The sequence below is a fragment of the Aquarana catesbeiana genome, linkage group LG07 (assembly GCF_042186555.1).
Source record: "Aquarana catesbeiana isolate 2022-GZ linkage group LG07, ASM4218655v1, whole genome shotgun sequence".
In the NCBI taxonomy this organism is placed as follows: Eukaryota; Metazoa; Chordata; class Amphibia; order Anura; family Ranidae; genus Aquarana; species Aquarana catesbeiana.
The window spans coordinates 220,039,751-220,063,310 of record NC_133330.1 but is presented as its reverse complement, the minus strand read 5'-3'; the positions used below and the strand labels follow the sequence as shown (position 1 = coordinate 220,063,310).

Below are 23,560 nucleotides of genomic sequence, written 5' to 3'. Positions count from 1 at the left end.
CACTAGCTTTAATATCACTTTAAAGCTTTGTGAAAACTGAAAAAGTATACAATTTGACCAACAGGAAAGCAAATGTTGTAAACAACAATGTAATTATGAAACAATATGTTTTCTAACTAATTGCTGTACTTAAATATCAGTGTTGCAATCTGTATTCTGTTTATTACGCCAAATTTTTACACCAACTTAATACAAGTGCACGCAAACCAAAAAAATCTTTAGATCCTTACCTGTACGGTGCCACAAGTAAGAAGTCGGGAGATTCTATCATCAATTAAGGAGAAGGAGCCTACTGCACTGCCTTCCAAATGACTGGCATCCCTCGCTTGGATAAAGAATCCAGCAAACTGTGGACCCGATAACGTGACTGAAATGCAAAGAAACTAATAACTGCAGTGCAGAACAGTAAATCATTCTCACCCCATCAGATAACACTGGCTAACCTGAACAAATCATACTTTGTGTATTAGGCATTAAATGAACGGGGCACAAAATAAATGCAATATATAGAATTAATGTCAGACTCAAAATGAAACCAAACTCTGTAAGGTACTCTACACACAGGAAACTATCATGCCCTCTGGCAATCCCTTTCTCACCCAACAGGTACTGCAGCTCCTCTTTGTTTCTCAGCTTATTAGCTGTAGGGCTGACCAGTGCAGTTCTGGATTATCTGTGTTATATTGGTAGTGCCAAATAGGGAGTTGGTTAAAGTTTTACAGATAATCAGTGTTTTTTTCCCCACATGCCCTTGCTTCACCATAGTACACAGTAGTGACTTAGGGGGTCAGTGGTTTGAGCCACTGAGCACAGCGCAGGACCAGGAATCTGCCACTCCTGCAAGTGTTGCATTGCCAAAATATCTAATGCGCTTTCTGCTAATCACTGAAATGTGTTTCCACACCTACTAGCACTGAATAGGCAAAAAGTGAAGCTCTGCTTAGTTTTATTTAAAGTTTAGTTCCACCCAAAAGTGGAACTTACGCTAATCTGATTCCCCCCCCCCTCCGGTGCCACATTTGGCACCTTTTGGGGGGGGGGGGGGGGGTTGGGGAGATGGGAGCAGGTACCTGTTTTTCTTTTACAGGTACCCTGTCCCCACTTCCGGGAGACCGGACCGCGGCGAATTAAGTCAGCAGATCGGCCCCCCTCCTCCTCCTTTCCCTTTTGTCAGGCCAGTGACAGAGCGCAGCGCGCCTCTCGCATGCACAGTAGGGACTCGGGCGTGAAGCCGAAAGGCTACACTGCCGGACTCCCTTATCCGCAATGGCGGCGGCAGCACCCGACCAGCCGATGTGAACATCGGCTGCTGTGCCGATGTGAACATCGGCTGCTGTGCCGATGTTAAAAGTCAGCAGCTACAGTATGTGTAGTTACTGACTTTTAATTTTTAAAGGCGTGGGCGGAACTCAGCTTTAACATAGCTTAGATTTTTAAGAGGGCAGTACTACACTTTTTGGCCATTTTGTATTATTTGCAGGGAACAGCTGATAGTGAATCATTAAAAAGAAAAAAAAAACACCCCATAACCTCTTCTCCATTAGGATTCAGTTACTTACCTGAACAAACGCTTCTTCCTCCTCAGTGACAGGCTGAGACTATGCTTCCTCTTTATGGTTGGAGAGGCTGGCATAATTAGTGGGATATGGTTGCTGAAAGTGTTACTAAACCCAGGACCCTTGATTCACTATATCTGGTCTCCCACAGTACACAGAACATGGAAATGCAATAGTTTTAGTAAATATAAACGGCTAAATACCCTTTCTCATCAGCAGTTAGAGCAGTAACTTCTATCAGTGTCTGGTTAAAGCTTATAGGAGTTTTTGTTCTCCCCTGACTGTCCTTTGAGGCAGCAGGACCCCTGACCCTCTGTCTGGACAGTGCTAATTACATGCACTCTCCCAAGAAAAAAAACTCTCTAGCAATACAAACTAAACTGAGCATGTGCAGCGTGCCCCAAAGGCTCTGTTCTATCAAGAGATCATTTGGGGACTGTGGAAGAAGTGAAGGATCAGGGAAGACAGGACCAAACAGCCTTTTTACACAATGCGCAGGATTAACCCCTTAGGTTTCACAGTGAGTAGGGTCTTTCAGCTGGGGTACTAACAGAGAAGCCAGGCCTGAAGGATTTGTCCATGCTCTCCCACTCTGGGAGAGAGGCTGCTAGGGGTTTAAACCCCCCCCCATACAACATCAAGCTCTTGAGAAGGTAATGCCTAGATGGGGATAGACCAGTGGCGGCCTGTCCACTAGGGGCGCCCCCCATCCATGTGTCCGTCCCCCTGATCTACATGCAAGGGTCCTGGATGAATGGATTCCAATAGGGGGGGGGGGGGATTAAGCACATGATTAGAGCCAGAGGCTTTAATATGCTTCAATAAAGGGTGATCTCGGGGGGCAGAGCACTGCACTCCAAGCCCACCCAGTTGTGTTTCAAGAGCGAATGAATATTCGCTCTTGTAACACTGAATCTCCTACTGGCCAATCAGAAAGCCAGTCATGAGACCCGTCACCCAATTGGCCAAAAGGAGATCTGATCGGATTGGCTGACAGGAGACTTATGGCACACGGAGGAGAGGAGGGAGAAGACGCACGCAGGGGAACCAAGCAGCTCGCAACCCGAAGAGAAGCCGCCACCCCCCCCACGCTGCCCGCGAGATGGGGTAAGTGCAGGGCCACAACTGAAGGGGATTTCCACCCGTGACCATGGGGGGGGGGGGGGGGGATTGGGGGGCTGCCACTGGGATAGACAACAGTCTTTTGAAACACTTAAAGTGTTACTAAACCCAGGACCCTTCATTCACTATATCTGGTTTCGCACAGTACACAGAACATGGAAATGCAATTATTTTAGTAAATATAAACTGCTAAATACCTTTTCTCATCAGCAGTTATAGCAGTCTTGTGACTTCTATCAGTGTCCAGCCAAGCACTGGTTAAAGCTTGTAGGAGGAGTTTTCTGACTGTCCTATGAGAAGGCAAAACCCCTGACCCTCTGTCTGCACAGTGCTGATTGGTCCTGTGCTGATCACATGCATACTCCCAAGAAAAAAAAACTCTCTAGCAATACACACCAAACTGAACATGTGCAGCCTGACTTCATAGACTCTGTGTTATCAGGAAATTAGCAGGGGACAGTGAAATGAGGGGAGGATCAGAGAAGCCAGGATCAAACAGCCTTTTTTACACAATGCAGAGTATTAACGCCTTAGGTTCCACAGTGGGTACAACAAGTATGCTTTACTGCATATACAGACTGATTATACTGTTGTGGGTTTAGTAACACTTTTAGGGTAGAGAGTTGGGCAGCCATGTTCTAGGAAATTGGCTTGATAGCCGGACTTGGTGGTGTAAAGATGTACCTAATACAAAAGTGTTGCACTTGTACTAAGTTTTGGTGTGAACACCTCAATTTTGCTGCAATATTGCTATTCACTCACTATGCGATTTTATATATTGTCACTTTGAAATTAGTTTACAATTCTACATCCGAGGAGTGCGAAGGACACTTTACACCTTATCTAGATTATACAGCACTGCCTATTGCAGTTATATCTGGGTTTTATTGTAAAATCTTTATATATATTAAGCAAATAGTGCAATAGTGCAAATGCAAATGTGGTATAAATTTCACATTGAAGTGGTACAACAAGCATGTATGAGTTGTCAATTTTTCCATCCAAACCTGGCCTTTTTGAGTAACTTTTGATCAACAAAATAACTGCGGAAGGAAATGAAGGTCTGTATCTGGGGTGGGAGGTTAGAGATCAATTTGCCTTGCAAAGCAGTTGTATAATCTTATATCTTGTGCATGACCAGCAGGAAACTAGAAGAGTCAAAGTATATCCATGTGGCCCAGACATTAAAGAATCTGTTGCATTCAAGACAAACTCATCTCTCTGCTTCCAGAATTTCATTCAATTTCTTAATACATTTGGGGATCAATGGAAGTTGATCCAGTTTTCAGTGGACAGGAATCAACTCCTTTGAGGAATTACATTTAATGGGGGGGATTTATTAAAACTGGAGCACTCAGAATCTGGTGCACCTGTACATGGTAGTCAATCAGCTTCCAACTTTAACTTTTTTATTTAATTAAAGCGGTATTAAACCCTCTTTTTTCCAATTAAAATAACAAACATGCCTATACTTACCTGACCTGTACAATGATTCTGCACCAAGCAGCCCCAATCCTTTTCTTCTAGAGTCCCCCGCAGGCGCTCCAAGCCCCATCCAGGCGCAACACAGAAAGTTTTTCACCTTAATGCATAGAATGTATCAGGCTGGGTTCACACCATTGTGAACTGAATGCGGGATATCCGCATCCAATTCACAATAGCAAGAGATTTTGACTGGTTCTCTATGAGCCGGTTCACCCCTGCTGTGAGACGGACGTGGCGATAGTGTGAACCGAGCCTTAAGGTGAAAAACCTTAAGGCTTTAGAACCACTTTGACAAAAACCCTGGAAGCCGATTGGTTTCTATGCAGCGCTGCACCAGATTTTGCACTCTCCTCCAGTTTTAGTAAATCAACCCCTACATTTATATTGCTTTATTCAGAGAGGGGCAAGATGAAAAGGAATTGTCCAAGGCTTGGGACATTACCACCATATGTGAAGAAACCTGCCATGAGTTACATAGGTTTTCATACATCTACATTAGTATTTTCTATTCTGTTTTCTAGAAAGAACATCACTACAGAGAGACACAAACACATATACTAATTACCTTTAATCTGATCTCCAGGTTTAAATGTGGTTTTGTCCACGGTTATACTATGAATGGTCCCTGCTTGTGGCTCATGACCATGCTGAGGCATCATTGAGTCGCAGGCTCGTGTTACTTTTCCATCAGGGTAGCTGTCCACCGGTGTAGTAATGTATGTCACAAGCCAAAGGACAAGGGCAGCAGCCACTGGAGTCATCTATACAAAAAGACACAATTAGTCTGGTAGTTCAATCTTTTAGATTATATCAAAAGTACTAATAATAGGAATAAGAGCGTGGTAAAGAGTTACTTCATTGTGGCTTTAAGGTAAAGACTGCATGCATGACGGCTTTATAACAAAGGTACTCAGTCAGAGGTAGGTGTACCCTCGGGGTTACTACAAATGGTTTTCTCCTTGTCAAATAAACTGCAGGTTACTAGCATGAATGGTTAATAAATAACACATTTATGCAAGTAAGCTTAATTTTTACTTTGTGGTTGTTATAAAACTTTATAAACCATAGATAATCATTGGAACATGCAAAAAAATTGCAGCTCTACACCCTTTAAAGCGAACCTACGACTGCCAACAAATATCGAACGACTGCATGAAAGCACATAAAAGGCAGATAGCGTTGTTAATTTATTGATACATGTCATAGGGCCTTTTGATGACATTGACAGTGTGTAAAATTCATGAATATATACAATACATATAAAAACACATAAAAACACAAAATGAAAGGTGTGAATCCAGCCTCACGTTAGTTTTGCTGCACTGCCCCCCAGAACCTCACACTGGCACTTTTGCCCATATAGTGTAAAAAAATGGGTGTACACCGATGCCTGGGAGGTACAGGTGCAGCCATCAGTCCACTGTACAGCTGCACAATTCCGGATAAAATGAGAATCACTATTTTTTTGCTTAGAATAAAGATCATGATTCTCGGTGTAAAATTACTTTTCACATTATACAAAAAAAAATTGGGCTAACTTTACTGTTTCGTTTTTTTGAAATTCATTAAAGTGTATTTTTCCCCAAAAAAACTGCATTTGAAAGACCTCTGTGCAAATACAGTGGTGACATAAAAGATTGCAACGACCGCCATTTTATTCTCTAGGGTCTGTGCTAAAATATTATATATATATATATATAAATATATATATATATATATATATATATATATATATATATATATATATATATATATATATATATATATATATATATATATATATATATATATATATAAATAAAAAAATAAAATGTTTGGGAGTTCTAAGTAATTTTCTAGAAAAAAAAATACAGATTTTAAACTTGTAAGCAACAAGTGTCAAAAAAAGGCTTAGTCTTCAAGTGGTTAAACTGCCCTCATTTACAGACCAAAGTTCATCCCTTTGATCTGTCTGTAAGACCCCTTTCACACTGGAGTGGTTTTCAGGCTCTTTAGTACTGAAAATAGCCTCTGCTAAGTGCCTGAAAACCGCCTCCCATTTATTCCAGTGTGACTTTTCACACTGGGGCGGTGCGCTTGCGGGACGTTATGAAAAGTCCTGCAAGCAGCATCTTTGGAGTGCTGTATTTAGCGCTCCCAAAACGCCCTGCCCATTGGAATGAATGGGCAACGCTTTCAAAGCACCTGAAAAGCTGAGTTTTTAACCCTTTTTTTGGAGTTTAAAGCACACCCCCCAGCGACCCTAAGCCTGCATTCATACTACAGCGTTTTGAATCGCGGGCAGATTTGTGATGTGTGAACGACAAAACGCGGCACTCGCATTTGAGATGCCATTCATTTAACTTCAAGTAGCTCCTGAACTATTTTTGGGCGACAAGCGTCCCGCGATGCGGGTTGCAGCACAATTTATCACGCGATAATCACGGTAGACCCGCACCGCGATTTGAGGTGTCATTCAAATGAATGGCATATCAAATGTGAGTTCCGCATTTTGTCATTCACAAATCAGTGCTGTCAAATCGCGGGCAGATGCGCGGCAGATCTGCCTGCGATTCAAAATGCTGTAGTGTGAATGCAGCCCTAAACAGAGCTAAAGCACCGCTAAAATGAGCGGCGCTTTACCGCAAACGTCGACCCAGTGTGAAAGGGGTTAAAAAGATATGTTTCTTTTTGTCTCTCTTTCTTGTTGATAAACATTGCGTTGCTTTTTTTTTTGACAGCTGTGAGCAGGGAACTGCTCTGCACTGTTTACATGAATTGTGGAAATGCTGGATTAAGATTGTGTGGGGGGGGTTGAATTGAGATCGCGATTTTTTTAAAGATTAATTGTGCAGTTCTCTAGTCTGCTGCCAAAAACTCTGTCAAAATACACAGCGGCTATGCGCTGTTCAAAGTGATACTCGCATTCTGAGCTGTAGGCACCCAGACATGTATGGTCCAAACATTGATTTTCTGCATTAGGGGCATGCGTCCCTGAACACTGTACAGTCACTATGTATTTCAGCCAATCATTGATTTTGACAAGGCTGCGAGCAGGCTGTCACCTGTGTATCCTGGGCACTGGCATATGCTATACAAGCAAAAGTGCCTGTGTGCAGAATGCCAGTGACTAGGTTTCTGATCAGCCCCATCCTATCTGTTTTCTTGTGCTTTACTAGTGGCCCTTTACTGTGATGGGAGGCCACTTTAAAGTGTTTGCTCACTTTTTCAGAAATAAAATGAAAAGCTAAACTAAAAACCCCCTACACCCTCACCACCCCCCTGCTGTACTTACCTCCGAGGATGCTGAGCTGTCAGTGCCCACACAGCTGGCTCAGAGATCCAGGGATGTAAAACTCCTACTCATTTCTGTGCAGCACTTCTGAGGCTGATCTTAGCAATTCGCCACGCAGCTGCTGACCAATCAGAATCACTCTGATCTGCCCCAGAAGTGCTGCACGGAGAATAGCAGAGATTTCAAATCTCCGGAATACTGGACTAGCTGCATAGGCATTAACAGGTCAGCATTCCAGGGCCGTCCACAGCATCGGGGGGGGGGGGGGGACCCACACCCGGGCGGTCCACAGCATTGGGGGGGGAACCTACACCTGGGCCATCCAAAGCATCGGGGGGGGGGGGACCCACACCCGGGCGGTCCAAAGCATCGAGGGGGGGGAACCCCACACCTGGGTGGTCCAAAACATCAGTGGTGGGGCAGTCCACAGCATCGGGGGGGACCCACACACAGGCGGTCCACAGCATCGGGGGGGCCACACCCGGGCGGTCCACAGCATTGGGGGGGAACCTACACCCGGGCCATCCAAAGCATGGGGGGGGGAACCCACACCCGAGCGGTCCAAAGCATCAGTGGTGGGGCAGTCCACAGCATCGGGGGGGGACCCACACACAGGCGGTCCACAGCATCGGGGGGGCCACACCCGGGCGGTCCACAGCATTGGGGGGGAACCTACACCCGGGCCATCCAAAGCATGGGGGGGGAACCCACACCCGGGCGGTCCAAAGCATCAGTGGTGGGGCAGTCCACAGCATCGGGGGGGGCTCACACCCGGACGGTCCAAAGCATTAGGGGGGACCCACACCCGTGTGGTCCAAAGCATCAGTGATGGGGGGGACCCACACCAAGGGGTCCTTAGAACTGGGGGGAAACCACACCCGGGTGATCCATAGAATCGGGTGACCCACACCTGGGAGGCCCTCAGAATCAGGGGGAACCCAGATCAAGGGGTTCACAGAATCAGGGGGGAACCGAAACACAGGCAATCCACAGAATCAGGGGGACCCACACCTGGGGGATCCTCACAATCAGGGGACTCGCTCTCAAGTGATCCACAGAACCAGGTGACCCACACCTGGGAGGTCCACAAAATCAGGGGGAACCCACACCCGGGCCGTCCACAGAATCAAGGGGACACATGGAATCAGGTGACCCACACTTGGGGGATCCTCACAATCAGGGGACTCACACCTGGGGGATCCACAGAACCAGGTGTCCCACACCTTGGGATCCTCGGAATTAGGGGACCCACAGCCAGGAGACCCTCAGAATCCAGGGAACCCACACCCAGGAAAACATACTTGTATTTATTATAGTAGAGTTCGGAAACACTGTTGTGGACTTCAGAGAGCGGTGTAGGTGAATAGACTCAACACCAGTCCTGACCATACCGCTCAATATACACACAGGGTGCAGACATAAGGAAGTGACACTCCATGCCAGGAACTCCGGTCCCACCTAGAAGACAATGAGCTCCTTCTATCAGGTAATATGAGAGGACACTCTATAGAAATCTCATGGACTGACCTTCTCACACCGGGGTCTCCACTGGGGACACACCGACCGGTCCCCCTCCACTTCCACCAACACAGCCGGCGTCACCGTCACACTCACCGGCAGCCAAGGACACCAAACCTCTGGAGGCGTGTCTGTGTCAGCCCTACTTGATGATTGGGTGTATTCTGTGGTGGGCGTGTCTTCTCGGCAACTTTTGTCTACTACAGATCCGTGCAGCGTGCCTGTCAGTGTGAGCGCTATGTGTGTCACAGCCTGGGTCCTGTAACCTGTTGTATCAGGCTCAGTTCACTAACATCCCACCAGGACAGGAAGCCCTGGTTTTTAAAAAGGGAGTTTACTGAGATCTGATAATGAGAGTCAAAAATAGAGATCCTGTGTGTTAAAGTCCAGACCCAACAAAGAACAAACATGTCATATTTTGCATCTCACCTGACATTCAGGCAGGGCAGTCTTAATGCATGGGCACCCCTGTCCAGGGGCCCCATGATAGCCTTTCATTACAACATACTTGCCGGGACTGTCCCAGGATGGCCATTTCCTGAGCAGCGTCCCAGAAACTGTACTGTTCCCTCCTGACCCCAGTATTGTGCCCTCCTGATCCCAGTACTGTGCCCTCCTGATCCCAGTACTGTGCCCTCCTGATCCCAGTACTGTTCCCTCCTGACCCCAGTATTGTGCCCTCCTGATCCCAGTACTGTGCCCTCCTGATCCCAGTACTGTGCCCTCCTGATCCCAGTATTGTGCCCTCCTGATCCCAGTACTGTGCCCTCCTGATCCCAGTACTGTGCCCTCCTGATCCCAGTATTGTGCCCTCCTGATCCCAGTACTGTGCCCTCCTGATCCCAGTACTGTGCCCTCCTGATCCTAGTACTGTGCCCTCCTGATCCTAGTATTGTGCCCTCCTGATCCCAGTATTGTGCCCTCCTGATCCCAGTACTGTGCCCTCCTGATCCCAGTACTGTGCCCTCCTGATCCCAGTATTGTGCCCTCCTGATCCCAGTACTGTGCCCTCCTGATCCCAGTATTGTGCCCTCCTGATCCCAGTACTGTGCCCTCCTGATCCCAGTATTGTGCCCTCCTGATCCCAGTACTGTGCCCTCCTGATCCCAGTATTGTGCCCTCCTGATCCCAGTACTGTGCCCTCCTGATCCCAGTATTGTGCCCTCCTGATCACAGTACTGTGCCCTCCTGATCCCAGTATTGTGCCCTCCTGACCCCTCTGTACTGTGCCCTCCTGATCCCAGTATTGTGCCCTCCTGATCCCAGTATTGTGCCCTCCTGATCTAAGTACTGTGCCCTCCTGATCCCAGTATTGTGCCCTCCTGATCCCGGTATTGTGCCCTCCTGATCCCAGTACTGTGCCCTCCTGATCCCAGTATTGTGCCCTCCTGATCCCAGTACTGTGCCCTCCTGATCCCAGTATTGTGCCCTCCTGATCACAGTACTGTGCCCTCCTGATCCCAGTATTGTGCCCTCCTGACCCCTCTGTACTGTGCCCTCCTGATCCCAGTATTGTGCCCTCCTGACCCCTCTGTACTGTGCCCTCCTGATCCCAGTATTGTGCCCTCCTGATCCCAGTATTGTGCCCTCCTGATCCCAGTACTGTGCCCTCCTGATCCCAGTATTGTGCCCTCCTGATCCCAGTACTGTGCCCTCCTGATCCCAGTATTGTGCCCTCCTGATCACAGTACTGTGCCCTCCTGATCCCAGTATTGTGCCCTCCTGACCCCTCTGTACTGTGCCCTCCTGATCCCAGTATTGTGCCCTCCTGATCCCAGTATTGTGCCCTCCTGATCTAAGTACTGTGTCCTCCTGATCCCAGTATTGTGCCCTCCTGATCCCGGTATTGTGCCCTCCTGATCCCAGTACTGTGCCCTCCTGATCCCAGTACTGTGCCCTCCTGATCCCAGTATTTTGCCCTCCTGACCCCTCTGTACTGTGCCCTCCTGATCCCAGTATTGTGCCATCCTGACCCCTCTGTACTGTGCCCTTCTGATCCTAGTATTGTGCCCTCCTGATCCCAGTATTGTGCCCTCCTGACCCCTCTGTACTGTGCCCTCCTGATCCCAGTATTGTGCCCTCCTGACCCCAGTATTGTGCCCTCCTGATCCCAGTATTGTGCCCTCCTGATCCCAGTATTGTGCCCTCCTGACCCCAGTATTGTGCCCTCCTGATCCCAGTATTGTGCCCTCCTGACCCCAGTATTGTGCCCTCCTGACCCCAGTATTGTGCCCTCCTGATCCCAGTATTGTGCCTTCCTGATCCCAGTATTGTGCCCTCCTGACCCCAGTATTGTGCCCTCCTGATCCTAGTATTGTGCCCTCCTGATCCCAGTATTGTGCCCTCCTGATCCCAGTATTGTGCCCTCCTGATCCCAGTATTGTGCCCTCCTGACCCCAGTATTGTGCCCTCCTGATCTAAGTACTGTGCCCTCCTGATCCCAGTACTGTGCCCTCCTGATCCCAGTATTGTGCCCTCCTGATCCCAGTATTGTGCCCTCCTGACCCCAGTATTGTGCCCTCCTGATCCCAGTATTGTGCCCTCCTGATCCCAGTACTGTGCCCTCCTGATCCCAGTATTGTGCCCTCCTGACCCCTCTGTACTGTGCCCTCCTGATCCTAGTATTGTGCCCTTCTGATCCCAGTATTGTGCCCTCCTGATCCCAGTATTGTGCCCTCCTGATCCCAGTATGGTGCCCTCTTGACCCCTCTGTACTGTGCCCTCCTGATCCCCCGTATTGTGCCCTCCTGATCCCAGTATTGTGCCCTCCTGACCCCAGTATTGTGCCCTCCTGATCTAAGTACTGTGCCCTCCTGATCCCAGTACTGTGCCCTCCTGATCCCAGTACTGTGCCCTCCTGATCCCAGTATTGTGCCCTCCTGATCCCAGTACTGTGCCCTCCTGATCCCAGTATTGTGCCCTCCTGATCCCAGTATTGTGCCCTCCTGATCCCAGTATTGTGCCCTCCTGACCCCAGTATTGTGCCCTCCTGATCCCAGTATTGTGCCCTCCTGATCCCAGTATTGTGCCCTCCTGATCCCAGTATTGTGCCCTCCTGATCCCAGTATTGTGCCCTCCTGATCCCAGTATTGTGCCCTCCTGATCCCAGTATTGTGCCCTCTTGACCCCTCTGTACTGTGCCCTCCTGATCCCAGTACTGTGCCCTCCTGATCCCAGTACTGTGCCCTCCTGATCCCAGTACTGTGCCCTCCTGATCCCAGTATTGTGCCCTCCTGATCCCAGTACTGTGCCCTCCTGATCCCAGTATTGTGCCCTCCTGATCCCAGTATTGTGCCCTCCTGATCCCAGTATTGTGCCCTCCTGACCCCAGTATTGTGCCCTCCTGATCCCAGTATTGTGCCCTCCTGATCCCAGTATTGTGCCCTCCTGATCCCAGTATTGTGCCCTCCTGATCCCAGTATTGTGCCCTCCTGATCCCAGTATTGTGCCCTCCTGATCCCAGTATTGTGCCCTCTTGACCCCTCTGTACTGTGCCCTCCTGATCCCAGTACTGTGCCCTCCTGATCCCAGTATTGTGCCCTCCTGATCCCAGTATTGTGCCCTCCTGACCCCAGTATTGTGCCCTCCTGATCCCAGTATTGTGCCCTCCTGATCCCAGTATTGTGCCCTCCTGATCCCAGTATTGTGCCCTCCTGATCCCAGTACTGTGCCCTCCTGATCCCAGTATTGTGCCCTCCTGACCCCTCTGTACTGTGCCCTCCTGATCCTAGTATTGTGCCCTTCTGATCCCAGTATTGTGCCCTCCTGATCCCAGTATTGTGCCCTCCTGATCCCAGTATTGTGCCCTCTTGACCCCTCTGTACTGTGCCCTCCTGATCCCCCGTATTGTGCCCTCCTGATCCCAGTATTGTGCCCTCCTGACCCCAGTATTGTGCCCTCCTGATCTAAGTATTGTGCCCTCCTGATCCCAGTACTGTGCCCTCCTGATCCCAGTACTGTGCCCTCCTGATCCCAGTATTGTGCCTTCCTGATCCCAGTATTGTGCCCTCCTGATCCCAGTATTGTGCCCTCCTGATCCCAGTATTGTGCCCTCCTGATCCCAGTATTGTGCCCTCCTGACCCCAGTATTGTGCCCTCCTGATCCCAGTATTGTGCCCTCCTGATCCCAGTATTGTGCCCTCCTGATAGCAGTATTGTGCCCTCCTGATCCCAGTATTGTGCCCTCCTGATCCCAGTACTGTGCCCTCCTGATCCCAGTATTGTGCCCTCCTGACCCCTCTGTACTGTGCCCTCCTGATCCTAGTATTGTGCCCTTCTGATCCCAGTATTGTGCCCTCCTGATCCCAGTATTGTGCCCTCCTGATCCCAGTATTGTGCCCTCTTGACCCCTCTGTACTGTGCCCTCCTGATCCCAGTATTGTGCCCTCCTGATCCCAGTATTGTGCCCTCCTGACCCCAGTATTGTGCCCTCCTGATTCCAGTATTGTGCCCTCCTGACCCCCGTATTGTGCCCTCCTGATCCCAGTATTGTGCCCTCCTGACCCCAGTATTGTGCCCTCCTGACCCCAGTATTGTGCCCTCCTGATCCCAGTATTGTGCCCTCCTGATCCCAGTATTGTGCCCTCCTGACCCCAGTATTGTGCCCTCCTGATCCTAGTATTGTGCCCTCCTGATCCCAGTATTGTGCCCTCCTGATCCCAGTATTGTGCCCTCCTGATCCCAGTATTGTGCCCTCCTGACCCCAGTATTGTGCCCTCCTGATCCCAGTATTGTGCCCTCCTGACCCCAGTATTGTGCCCTCCTGATCCCAGTATTGTGCCCTCCTGACCCCAGTATTGTGTCCTCCTGATCCCAGTATTGTGCCCTCCTGATCCCAGTATTGTGCCCTCCTGATCCCAGTATTGTGCCCTCCTGATCCCAGTACTGTGCCCTCCTGATCCCAGTATTGTGCCCTCCTGACCCCTCTGTACTGTGCCCTCCTGATCCCAGTATTGTGCCCTCCTGACCCCTCTGTACTGTGCCCTCCTGATCCTAGTATTGTGCCCTCCTGATGCCAGTATTGTGCCCTCCTGATCCCAGTATTGTGCCCTCCTGATCCCAGTATTGTGCCCTCCTGACCCCTCTGTACTGTGCCCTCCTGATCCCAGTATTGTGCCCTCCTGATCCCAGTATTGTGCCCTCCTGATCCCAGTATTGTGCCCTCCTGACCCCAGTATTGTGCCCTCCTGACCCCAGTATTGTGTCCTCCTTTCCCCTCTGCCCTCCTGATCCCAGTATTGTGCCCTCCTGACCCCCCTGTATTGTGCCCTCCTGATCCCAGTATTGAGCCCTCCTGACCCCTCTGTACTGTGCCCTCCTGATCCCAGTATTGTGGCCTCCTGACCCCTCTGCCCTCCTGATCCCAGTATTGTGCCCTCCTGATCCCAGTATTGAGCCCTCCTGACCCCTCTGTACTGTACCCTCCTGATCCTAGTATTGTGCCCTCCTGACCCCTCTGCCCTCCTGATCCCAGTATTGTGCCCTCCTGACCCCTCTGTACTGTACTCTCCTGATCCCAGTATTGTGCCCTCCTGACAGTGCCGGCCCAAGACATTGTGCTGCCTGAGCCCAAGAATGAAATGCTACCCCCCCCCCCCCCAAAAAAAAAAAGAAAAAAATCACACCCACCAAAAGGCCCCCACATTTATTATTTTATATAATGATAACTTTAATCTGATTTTCTGATAAATTTAATTTTAAATGCCATAAATCTATTTCCTATTTTGTAGATGCTATAACTTTTACGCAAACCAATCAATATATGCTTGTTGTGATTTTTTTTTTAACCAAAAATATGTAGCAGAATACATATTGGCCTAAACTGATGAAGACGTTTCTTATAGCCAATATCTATGGGAGGGGTTTCCACCATCCCTGCTAAGTTTCATTTTATACAGTATGTCTTAATTTCAGTCTGATGTGTATTATATGTGAAGTTGCATATCAGAGACCGGTATGGTCGTAATATTGAAGCCTATTGAGATTTACATACATTAGAGGATTCCACCATTGTTGTTAAGTTATTGATCAGTAAGTTAGCGCTGCACTTTTTTTTTTTTTTTTGTGGTGTGGGAACACATAACAGTGCTTAGCGACAGGCCTTTTACTGACACTTTTTTATTTTACCTCCAGTAGTTTATTGTAAATAGTAGTGTGGTGATTACCTGTTATACTAAATATCGGCATGTGGAAAAAAACCTCCCTGGCGGTAATCCTGAGTGTGGCTCGGGGTTACATTTCAGTACCATTAGCGGTAACCCCGAGCCACACTCGGGATTTCATCGCAGAATCCTGTTCCAGGTAACTTACCTTGTCCGCAGGATCCTGCGATGTCCCCCCGCTGTGTCTGCGGGCTACGTCCTCTGGCCGATACTCTGTTTTCCGGGTTCCGTTCCCTGCGAGCGTCGGTAAACATGGGGGTGGAGCCCAGCGGCAAATTCAAAAAGTACACAAAACATAACACATGCAGTACACTGTAATCTTACAGATTACATTACTGTATGAAATCATTTCACATCCCTTTTGTCCCTAGTTCTTTGTCCAGTGCCCTGCATGCAGTTTTATATTATATATACTGTTCTTTCTGCCTGGAAACTTGAGATTGTCCATGGCAACCAAAAAGTGTCCCTTTACGTCAAAAGTGGTTTTAGACCAGCTAGAAAACAGCGATAGTAAATTAGAACACTTGCAGAATTGAACGATAGTGAATCGTGGGGAAATTTATTTTATTATTATTATATTATTATTTTTTATAATTATAGTTATTTATTATATTATAATTTATGATTTCATGTTTCAAACTTTATCATACCCGGGATGTCTACTAGACTCTTGTTTGGACAGATTTAAGTGAGTTATTTCTAAGAATTACAGGCCTACAATATAAAACGCCAAATTTCTATGCAAAACAATGTACCAATTTGAGCTTCAAAAATCTGACATAATCATACCGACTGGGCGGCTACTAAACATCAACAGATTTCAGTTGTGCCCCACCAGGCCGGCCCCCCATGGAAAATGTGCCTGGCTGCTGAGTTCATCGACCCATCCCTGCACTCAGTACACTAATTGGCACTGACTGGCAGCACTGACAGGCAGCAATGATTGGCACTGATAGGTGGCACTGATTGGCACAGATAGGCAGCACTGATGGGCCCTGATTGGCACTGAGAGGTGGCACTGATAGGCAGCACTGATAGGCAGCACTGATTGGCACTGATAGGCAGCATTGATTTGCACTGATAGGCAGCACTGATAGTTAGCACTGATGGGCGCTGATAGGTGGCACTGATGGGCATTGATTGGCAACACTGATGGGCACTGATAGGTGGCACTGATGGGCACTGATTGGAAGCACTGGCACCGATTGGTGGTACTGATTGACACAGGTAGGTGGCACTGATTGGAAACACTGATTGGCACTAATAGGTGGCATTGGTTGGTACTGATATTAAGCGGCACTGATTGGAAACACTGATTGGCACTGACAAATGGCACTGGCAGGTGGCACTTATTGGCACTTACAGGTGGCACTTACTGGCACTGACAGATGGCACTGACAGGTGACACTGATTGGAAACACTGGCACTGACAGGTGGCACTGATTGGAAACACTGGCACTGACAGTGATTATGGGAAAAAGCCAAACCCATACGTCTCATTTAAGATAAAATATCTTCTGTGTGCAGCAGCTGCCCTCAGCCCTCTCAGATGTTGCACGAGTGCCATGACTGTCTGGGACTCCCGCTGCTGTCAATCAAAGTCAGTTTGACAACAAGGAGAGTGAACACACAGAGCTGCGGTGCAGATCAGCTTGGGTGCCCACATTTTAAGCTGCTTGCTATGGGGGTACTCGACAGGAGGGAGGGACCAGGAGCGTCGGCAAGGGACCCAAGAAGAGGAGGATCTGGGCTGTGGATTTAATTAACCTTTTTTTTTTTGGTTAATTCTCCTTTAAGGGGGTGTGGCAGGGGGCGTGTCCCATGCCTACATACATTTCCTATTAGGTGTCCCTCATTCCCATCTCAAAATGTTGGGAGGTATGTATTATGTGGCACGCACAGATATGCATTTATATGACACACTGTGGATGAAGGGATACCTTGTGCCAGACCAGCAGCAAACATTATCCCTTTAATTCTCTTTAGAGACTTGTGTTTCCCAGATACCAGCATCATTCTGGGCCTTAGTGCTGATAAGTGCTCCTAGCTTACACTTGTGCACTTAGATAAGGGGCACTGGTGTTAGACAGATACCAGCTGTGGACAGTTCTGATAACTGCTCAGCATGTTCTTCTGCACATGTCGGTTTCAAGGCCAGTTTAATTATTTACTCGTTGATATCAGAGGATCCTGCCATTTACAATAAAGGATAAAGATAATTTACCTTTCCCAACAATAGGCATCAAAGGATACTCCAGGAAAAATACATAAATGTGTTAAATATATATGTACAACCTATATTTGCTTTTATTCTTGGATACACTTACCACCTTTTTTAACATGGGTACAAGGACCTGTGTAGACGGTTGTTTTTTATTGTGTTTGATGTTCATTGAAGTGCAGATCAAACATTGATCATCAGATTCCCATTTTTCCCATGATGTAGTGTGGATGACAGTTTAAAGGCTGTCTATGACCTGCTTTGCATTGCATTTGCTTTGGAGCGTGTTCTACAGGGATAATGTTTGCTTTCAGACAAGGCAGGTCAAAAGCAACCTTTTGCTGCGTTGTGTGTTTGAACGCATGTGTTTGAGCAGTTGTTAAAGAAGTACTTCAACCTTTAAAAAAAAAAAAGAAAAATCAGCAGCTACAAATGCTGACTTAAACTTCAGGTACTTACCAGTGCCTGGTTCAGCCCTGTCTTCCCGCAGCTTTTCCTGCACAATTCTTCTCACTGCTGCGGGTCCCTTGTGTCCATTGTTACTTCCTGAGGAAATACAGCAGGCTCCACGCTGCGCATGTTGGCAGGTAGAAATTAAGGAGAGGATCCCTTAAAGGTTGCTCCCTCCCTTCTGAAGAGCTTACTGGGAGTCTCTATAAAAAAGGTGGCTGGAGCTGGGGTTTAGGGTCTTCCAGCTGGGGTACTATCTAAGAGATAAGCCAGGCGTGAAGGAGTTGTCCGTGCTCTCCCCCACTGGGAGAGAGACTGCTAGGGGCTTAACCCCCCCCCAACAACATCCAGCTCTTGAGAAGGTAATGCCTAGCTGGGGATAGACTGGTGGTGGCCCGTCCACTAGGGGCGCATGCAGGGCCGTCTTAATAGCATCATGGGCCTCTGGGCAAAGTAATGCTCTGTGGCCCCTACAATGGAGACAGCACAGGTAAACAGACATCAAATAGGTAGGAGGCAGACAAGTGGAGCTTCCCCTTTGGGGTGGAGCTCCGCTTTAACTACATGAACAATCATTCTGTACACCAAAGAAACAGTGGGAAAATACTACATACATAAAGTAACAAAGCTCTCCTGTGCATATAATATATCTCCTAGAATGATGCTCAGGACAGTTGTAACAAGTATAGACACGGCCGCCAATAAAAATCATGAGGCACCATCCAGCCTGACAGGGCCTCAGATACCCCCAACATTGTAACCCCTCTACATCTTATATACATCCAGCACTCCTAACTCCGCCCAACCACCCCCTCCTCCCACACACACACACACCAGGTTTCCCCCTACTATTGTTATCCTGTTACCACCTCCACTCCCCTGGGTTCTCAACCCAAAATAAATAACTCCCCAGTACTCTGACCCCTCTACACCCTAGATATCCCCCCCTCTACACCCCAAAAATTCCCCCCCAGCACTGTGACCCCTCTACATCCCAGAGAACCCGCCAGCACTGTGACCCCTCTACACCCCAGATATCCCCCCAGCACTATGACCCCTCTTCACCCCAGATATCCCCCCAGCACTCTGACCGCTCTACACCCCAAATATCCCCCCAGCACTCTGACCCCTCTACACCCCAGATATCCCCCCAGCACTGTGACCCCTCTACACCCCAGATATCCCCCCAGCACTGTGACCCCTCTACACCCCAGATATCCCCCCAGCACTCTGACCCCTCTACACCCTAGATATCCCCCTAGAACTCTGTCCCCTCTACATACCAGATATTCCCCCCAGCATTCTGACCCCTCTACACCCTAGATAACCCCCTAGAACTCTGACCCCTCTACACCCCAGATATCCCCCCAGCACTATGACCCTTCTACACCCTAGATATCCCTCTAGAACGCTGACCCCTCTACACCCCAGATATCCCCCCAGCACTATGACCCCTCTACATTCCCAGCACTCTGACCCCTCTACACTGCAGATATCCCCCCAGCAATCTGTCTCCTCTACACCCTAGATATTCCCCCAGCAATCTGACCCCTCTACACCCCAGATATCCCCCAGCACTCTGACCCCTCTACACCCTTGATATTTCAACGGCACTCTGACCCCTCTACAACCTAGATATCCCCCTAGCACTCTGACCCCTCTACATCCCAGATTTCCCCCTAGCACTCTGACCCCTCTACACCCCTGATATCCCCCAGCACTCTGACCCCTCTACACCCTAGATATCCCCCTAGCACTCTGACCCCTCTACACCCCAGATATCCCCCCAGCACTCAAACCCCTCTACACCCCAGATATCCCCCCCAGCACGCTGATCCCTCTCTGCACCCCAGGTATCCCACCAGCACTCAGACCCCTCTACACCCAAGATATCCCCCCTGCACTCTGATCCCACTCTGCACCCCACATATCCCCCCAGCACTCTGATCCCTCTCTGCACCCCCCATATCCCCCCAGCACTCAGACCCCTCTACACCCCAGATATCCCCCCCAGCACTCTGATCCCTCTCTGCACTCCACATATCCCCCCCCCCCCAGCACTCTGATCCCTCTGTGCACCCTAGATATTCCCTCAGCACTCTGATCCCTCTCTGCACCCAAGATATTCCCCCAGCACTCTGATCCCTCTCTGCACCCCACATATCCCCCCAGCACTCTGACCCCTCTACACCCAAGATATCCCCCCAGCACTCTGATCCCTCTCTGCACCCAACATATCCCCCCAGCATTCTGACCCCTCTACACCCCAGATATCCCCCAGCACTCTGATCCCTCTCTGCACCCTAGATATTACCCCAGTACTGTTAACATATACTGTACCATAAGATACCACTTGTATTGTGACCCCACTACATCCCTGATACCCCTTACACTGTGGCCTCTCTACATCCCTGATACCTCTAGCACTATAGCCACCCAAGATACCCCAAGTATTGCTACCTCCTATACACCCCAGATCCCCCCTCAGCATTGTTTTCCCCCATACACCCTTGATATCCCTCAGCACCATTATTCCATCCATGTAGTACCCCCTTTTCCAGTGGAGATACAGTACAGTACATGTGAACTTTTGGCTATGTGCCCACCTCCAGCACTGGGAAAGGCACTCACCTATACCAATCAAGTCAGGCAGGCAGAAGGAGGGGTGGAGGAGGGAGCATCCCTCCAGTCATTCCAAGGCCTTTGTTGCAAACAGTTCTGGACAGCTGGGCTCACCATGACACCATCCACAATGCAACTTCCACAGGCGGGCTCTCAGTGCTGCCAACTCAGCAGCTCCCACTCCAGCTCCTACCCCTTGGCCTCCAAGTCCTGCATGGGGCGGGGTCAGAGCATCACTGGCGCTGCCCCTCCCTGCTGGCTGTGAAATAGGTATCGTTCTGCACAGCACGGTGCACCGCTGCCAGTCTGCCTCCCTTGTGTATCCACCACTCACAGTGCCATCATGGGGTCCCCAATATCCAGGCAGCGTTGGCTCAAGGAGCAGCTTCTTTGAGGAAAGTTCAGGGGCCCCCCATGTAGCTGGGGCCCCAGGGCAGTGCCCAGGTGTGCCCTCTCATTAAGACAGCCCTGGGCGGATTGGGGGCCATGCCCCCATCCATGCGTCCGACCTCCTGATCTACATGCAGGGGTGCCGGATGCATGGATTCCAATGGGGGGGGGGTTTAGCATGTGATGAATATTCGCCCTTTTAACACTGAATCTCCTACTGGCCAATCAGGAAGCCAGTCTTGAGACCCGTCACCCGATTGGCCGAAAGGAGACCAGATCCGATTGGCCAGCAGGAGACGCATGGCACACAGAGGAGAGGAGGGAAAAGACACACGCAGAGGAACCAAGCAGCAAACATGCAGCCCGCAGCCCGGAGAGAAGCTGCCGACACCCGCCACGCTGCCCGCAAGATGGGGTAAGTGTGGGGCCCCAACTGACCGTGGGGGGGAGGGGATGGGAGAAGGCAGCAGGTGGATGGTTTTCTGTCCCCCCCCCCCCAAAAAAAAAAAAAAAAAAACACCAGCCGCCACTGGGATAGAACATAGTCTTTTGAAAGACTTAAAGTATTACTAAACCCAGGACCCTGCATTCACTATATCTGGTCTCCCAAAGTACACAAAACATGGAAATGCAATTATTTTTGTAAATATAAACTGCTAAATACCTTTTCTCATTAGCAGTTATAGCAGTCTTTTGACTTCTATCAGTGTCCAGCCAAGTACTGGTTAAGGCTTGTAGGAGGGTTATCTGACTGTCCAATGAGAAGCCAAACCCCTGACCCTCTGTCTGGACAGTGCTGATTGGCCCTGTGCTGATCACATACACTCTCCCAAGAAAAAAAATCTCTCTAGCAATACACACCAAACTGAGCATGTGCAGCCTGACTTCATAGACTCTGTGTTATCAGGAAATTATAAAGGGGCAGTGGAAGGAGGGGAGGATCAGAGAAGCCAGGATCAAACCGCCTTTTTTACACAATGCAGAGTATTAACCCCTAGGTTCCACAGTGAGTATAACAAGCAAGCTTTACTGCATATACAGACTGATTTTACTGTTGTGGGTTTAGTAACACTTTAAGAGCACAGGATGGTGTTTCCCTTTGCTCTCCCCTTTAGCTATAGATCACAGACAGTGTGGAAACAAGATCTTGCAGGGGACCAAAAAAGCTACAAGCACCTACAATTCTCATGCTATGATCTGGAATGCCTTGCCTTCATTGTTGCCTGGATAAGTAAAGTTTATTGAACTATATTGGAGCTTCCATGTGATTGACAGAGAATTGTTTATTACAGCCAATTCTTGGGAAGTTGAATGAGAGATGCACCTACTGGTGCCATCCTAACCGACAATAGTTGTGGAAATGTACAGCCCTGGCCAAAAATTTTGAGAATGACACAAATATTAATTTTCACAAAGTCTGCTGCCTCAGTTTTTATGATGGCAATTTGCATATACGCCAAAATGTTATGAAGAGAGATCAGATGAGTTGTAATTAATTGAGACCCAAGAGCGTTCCTCTGGACCGTACCTCTTCCAATGCACCAGGTACTGTATGCGTCCACAGAACCTACGGGAGTCAACAATGGATTGTACTTCATACGCCTCATGGTTCTCAACCTGTATAGGGTGAGGACATGGCACCGAGGTGGTAAAGCGATTGCTGACCAAAGGTTTCAATAAGGAGACATGAAACACTTTTGAGATGCGCATACTAGGAGGAAGGTTCAAGGCGTAAGCCACTGGGTTAATCCTGCGAAGGATACGGAAAGGTCCAATAAACCGAGGTGCGAACTTCAAAGAAGGAACACGAAGTCCGAGGTTGCGAGACGAAACCCAGACTCTGTCCCCAACCTGGTAGGTAGGTGCAGGCAGGCGCCTGCGGTCAGCATGGAGTCTGTACCTATCATTAGCATGTTGCAAAGCCTCCTGAACTTGTGCCCAGGTGGAACAAAGACCACGGAGATGCTCCTCTAACGCAGGAATACACTGCGGAATAAACAAGTCAGGTAACATGGAAGGTTGGAAGCCATAATTCGATATAAACGGGGACAATCGGGAAGCAGAATTCAAGGCACTGTTGTGAGCAAACTCTGCCCACGGTAATAGGTCTGACCAGTTGTTATGATGGTCAGAAATATAGCAATGTAAGAATTGCTCCAAGGACTGATTGGCTCGTTTTGCGGCCCCATTAGACTGCGGGTGATACGCAGAGGAGAAAGCAAGCTTAATTCCCAACTGTGCACAAAAGGCTCGCCAGAACTGGGAGACAAACTGACTACCCCTGTCCAAGACAATCACCTTGGGTAGTCCATGTAAGCGAAAGATCTCCCGAGCAAAAATGGAAGCCAGCTTCTTAAGTGGGCAGCTTCTTAAGTGGAATGCAATGACACATCTTTGAGAACCGGTCAACCACCATAAGGATAACAGTGTTGCCTTGGGAGTTGGGTAACTCCACAATGAAATCCATAGTCAGGTGGGTCCAGGGCCTCTCTCCATTGGGTATGGGTTGTAGGAGACCCACTGGAAGGTATCGTGGAGTCTTACTCTGAGCACACATGGAACAGGCAGCTACAAAGGCAGTTACATCATCCCGTAGACTAGGCCACCAGAATTGTTGGGAAATGGCCCAAACAAGATGATTCTTCCCAGGATGGCCAGCTGCCTTGGGAGAATGGTAAGTCTGGAGCACGGCAGTATGGAGACACTCTGGGACAAAACAGCGGTCACAAGGTTTCTCAGGAGGAGCATGGACCTGAGCAGC

General features: G+C 48.9%; 1 protein-coding gene across 3 annotated transcripts in view; it reads right to left on the bottom strand.

The window, feature by feature from the left end:
• The window catches only part of FRRS1 (ferric chelate reductase 1), a 249,808-nt gene that overhangs the window by 50,732 nt on the left and 175,516 nt on the right, over positions 1-23,560 (bottom strand). For 2 of the 3 annotated variants that reach the window (XM_073593069.1, XM_073593067.1), the window contains exons 2-3: positions 4,729-4,924; positions 231-367 (exon numbers count right to left, since the gene is read on the bottom strand). In XM_073593069.1, coding sequence (XP_073449170.1) covers positions 231-367; positions 4,729-4,924 — 333 coding nt within the window. Of the gene's footprint in view, positions 1-230; positions 368-4,728; positions 4,925-8,964; positions 9,123-23,560 lie in introns of those variants that run through there. The other variant, XM_073593068.1, reaches the window with a different exon arrangement.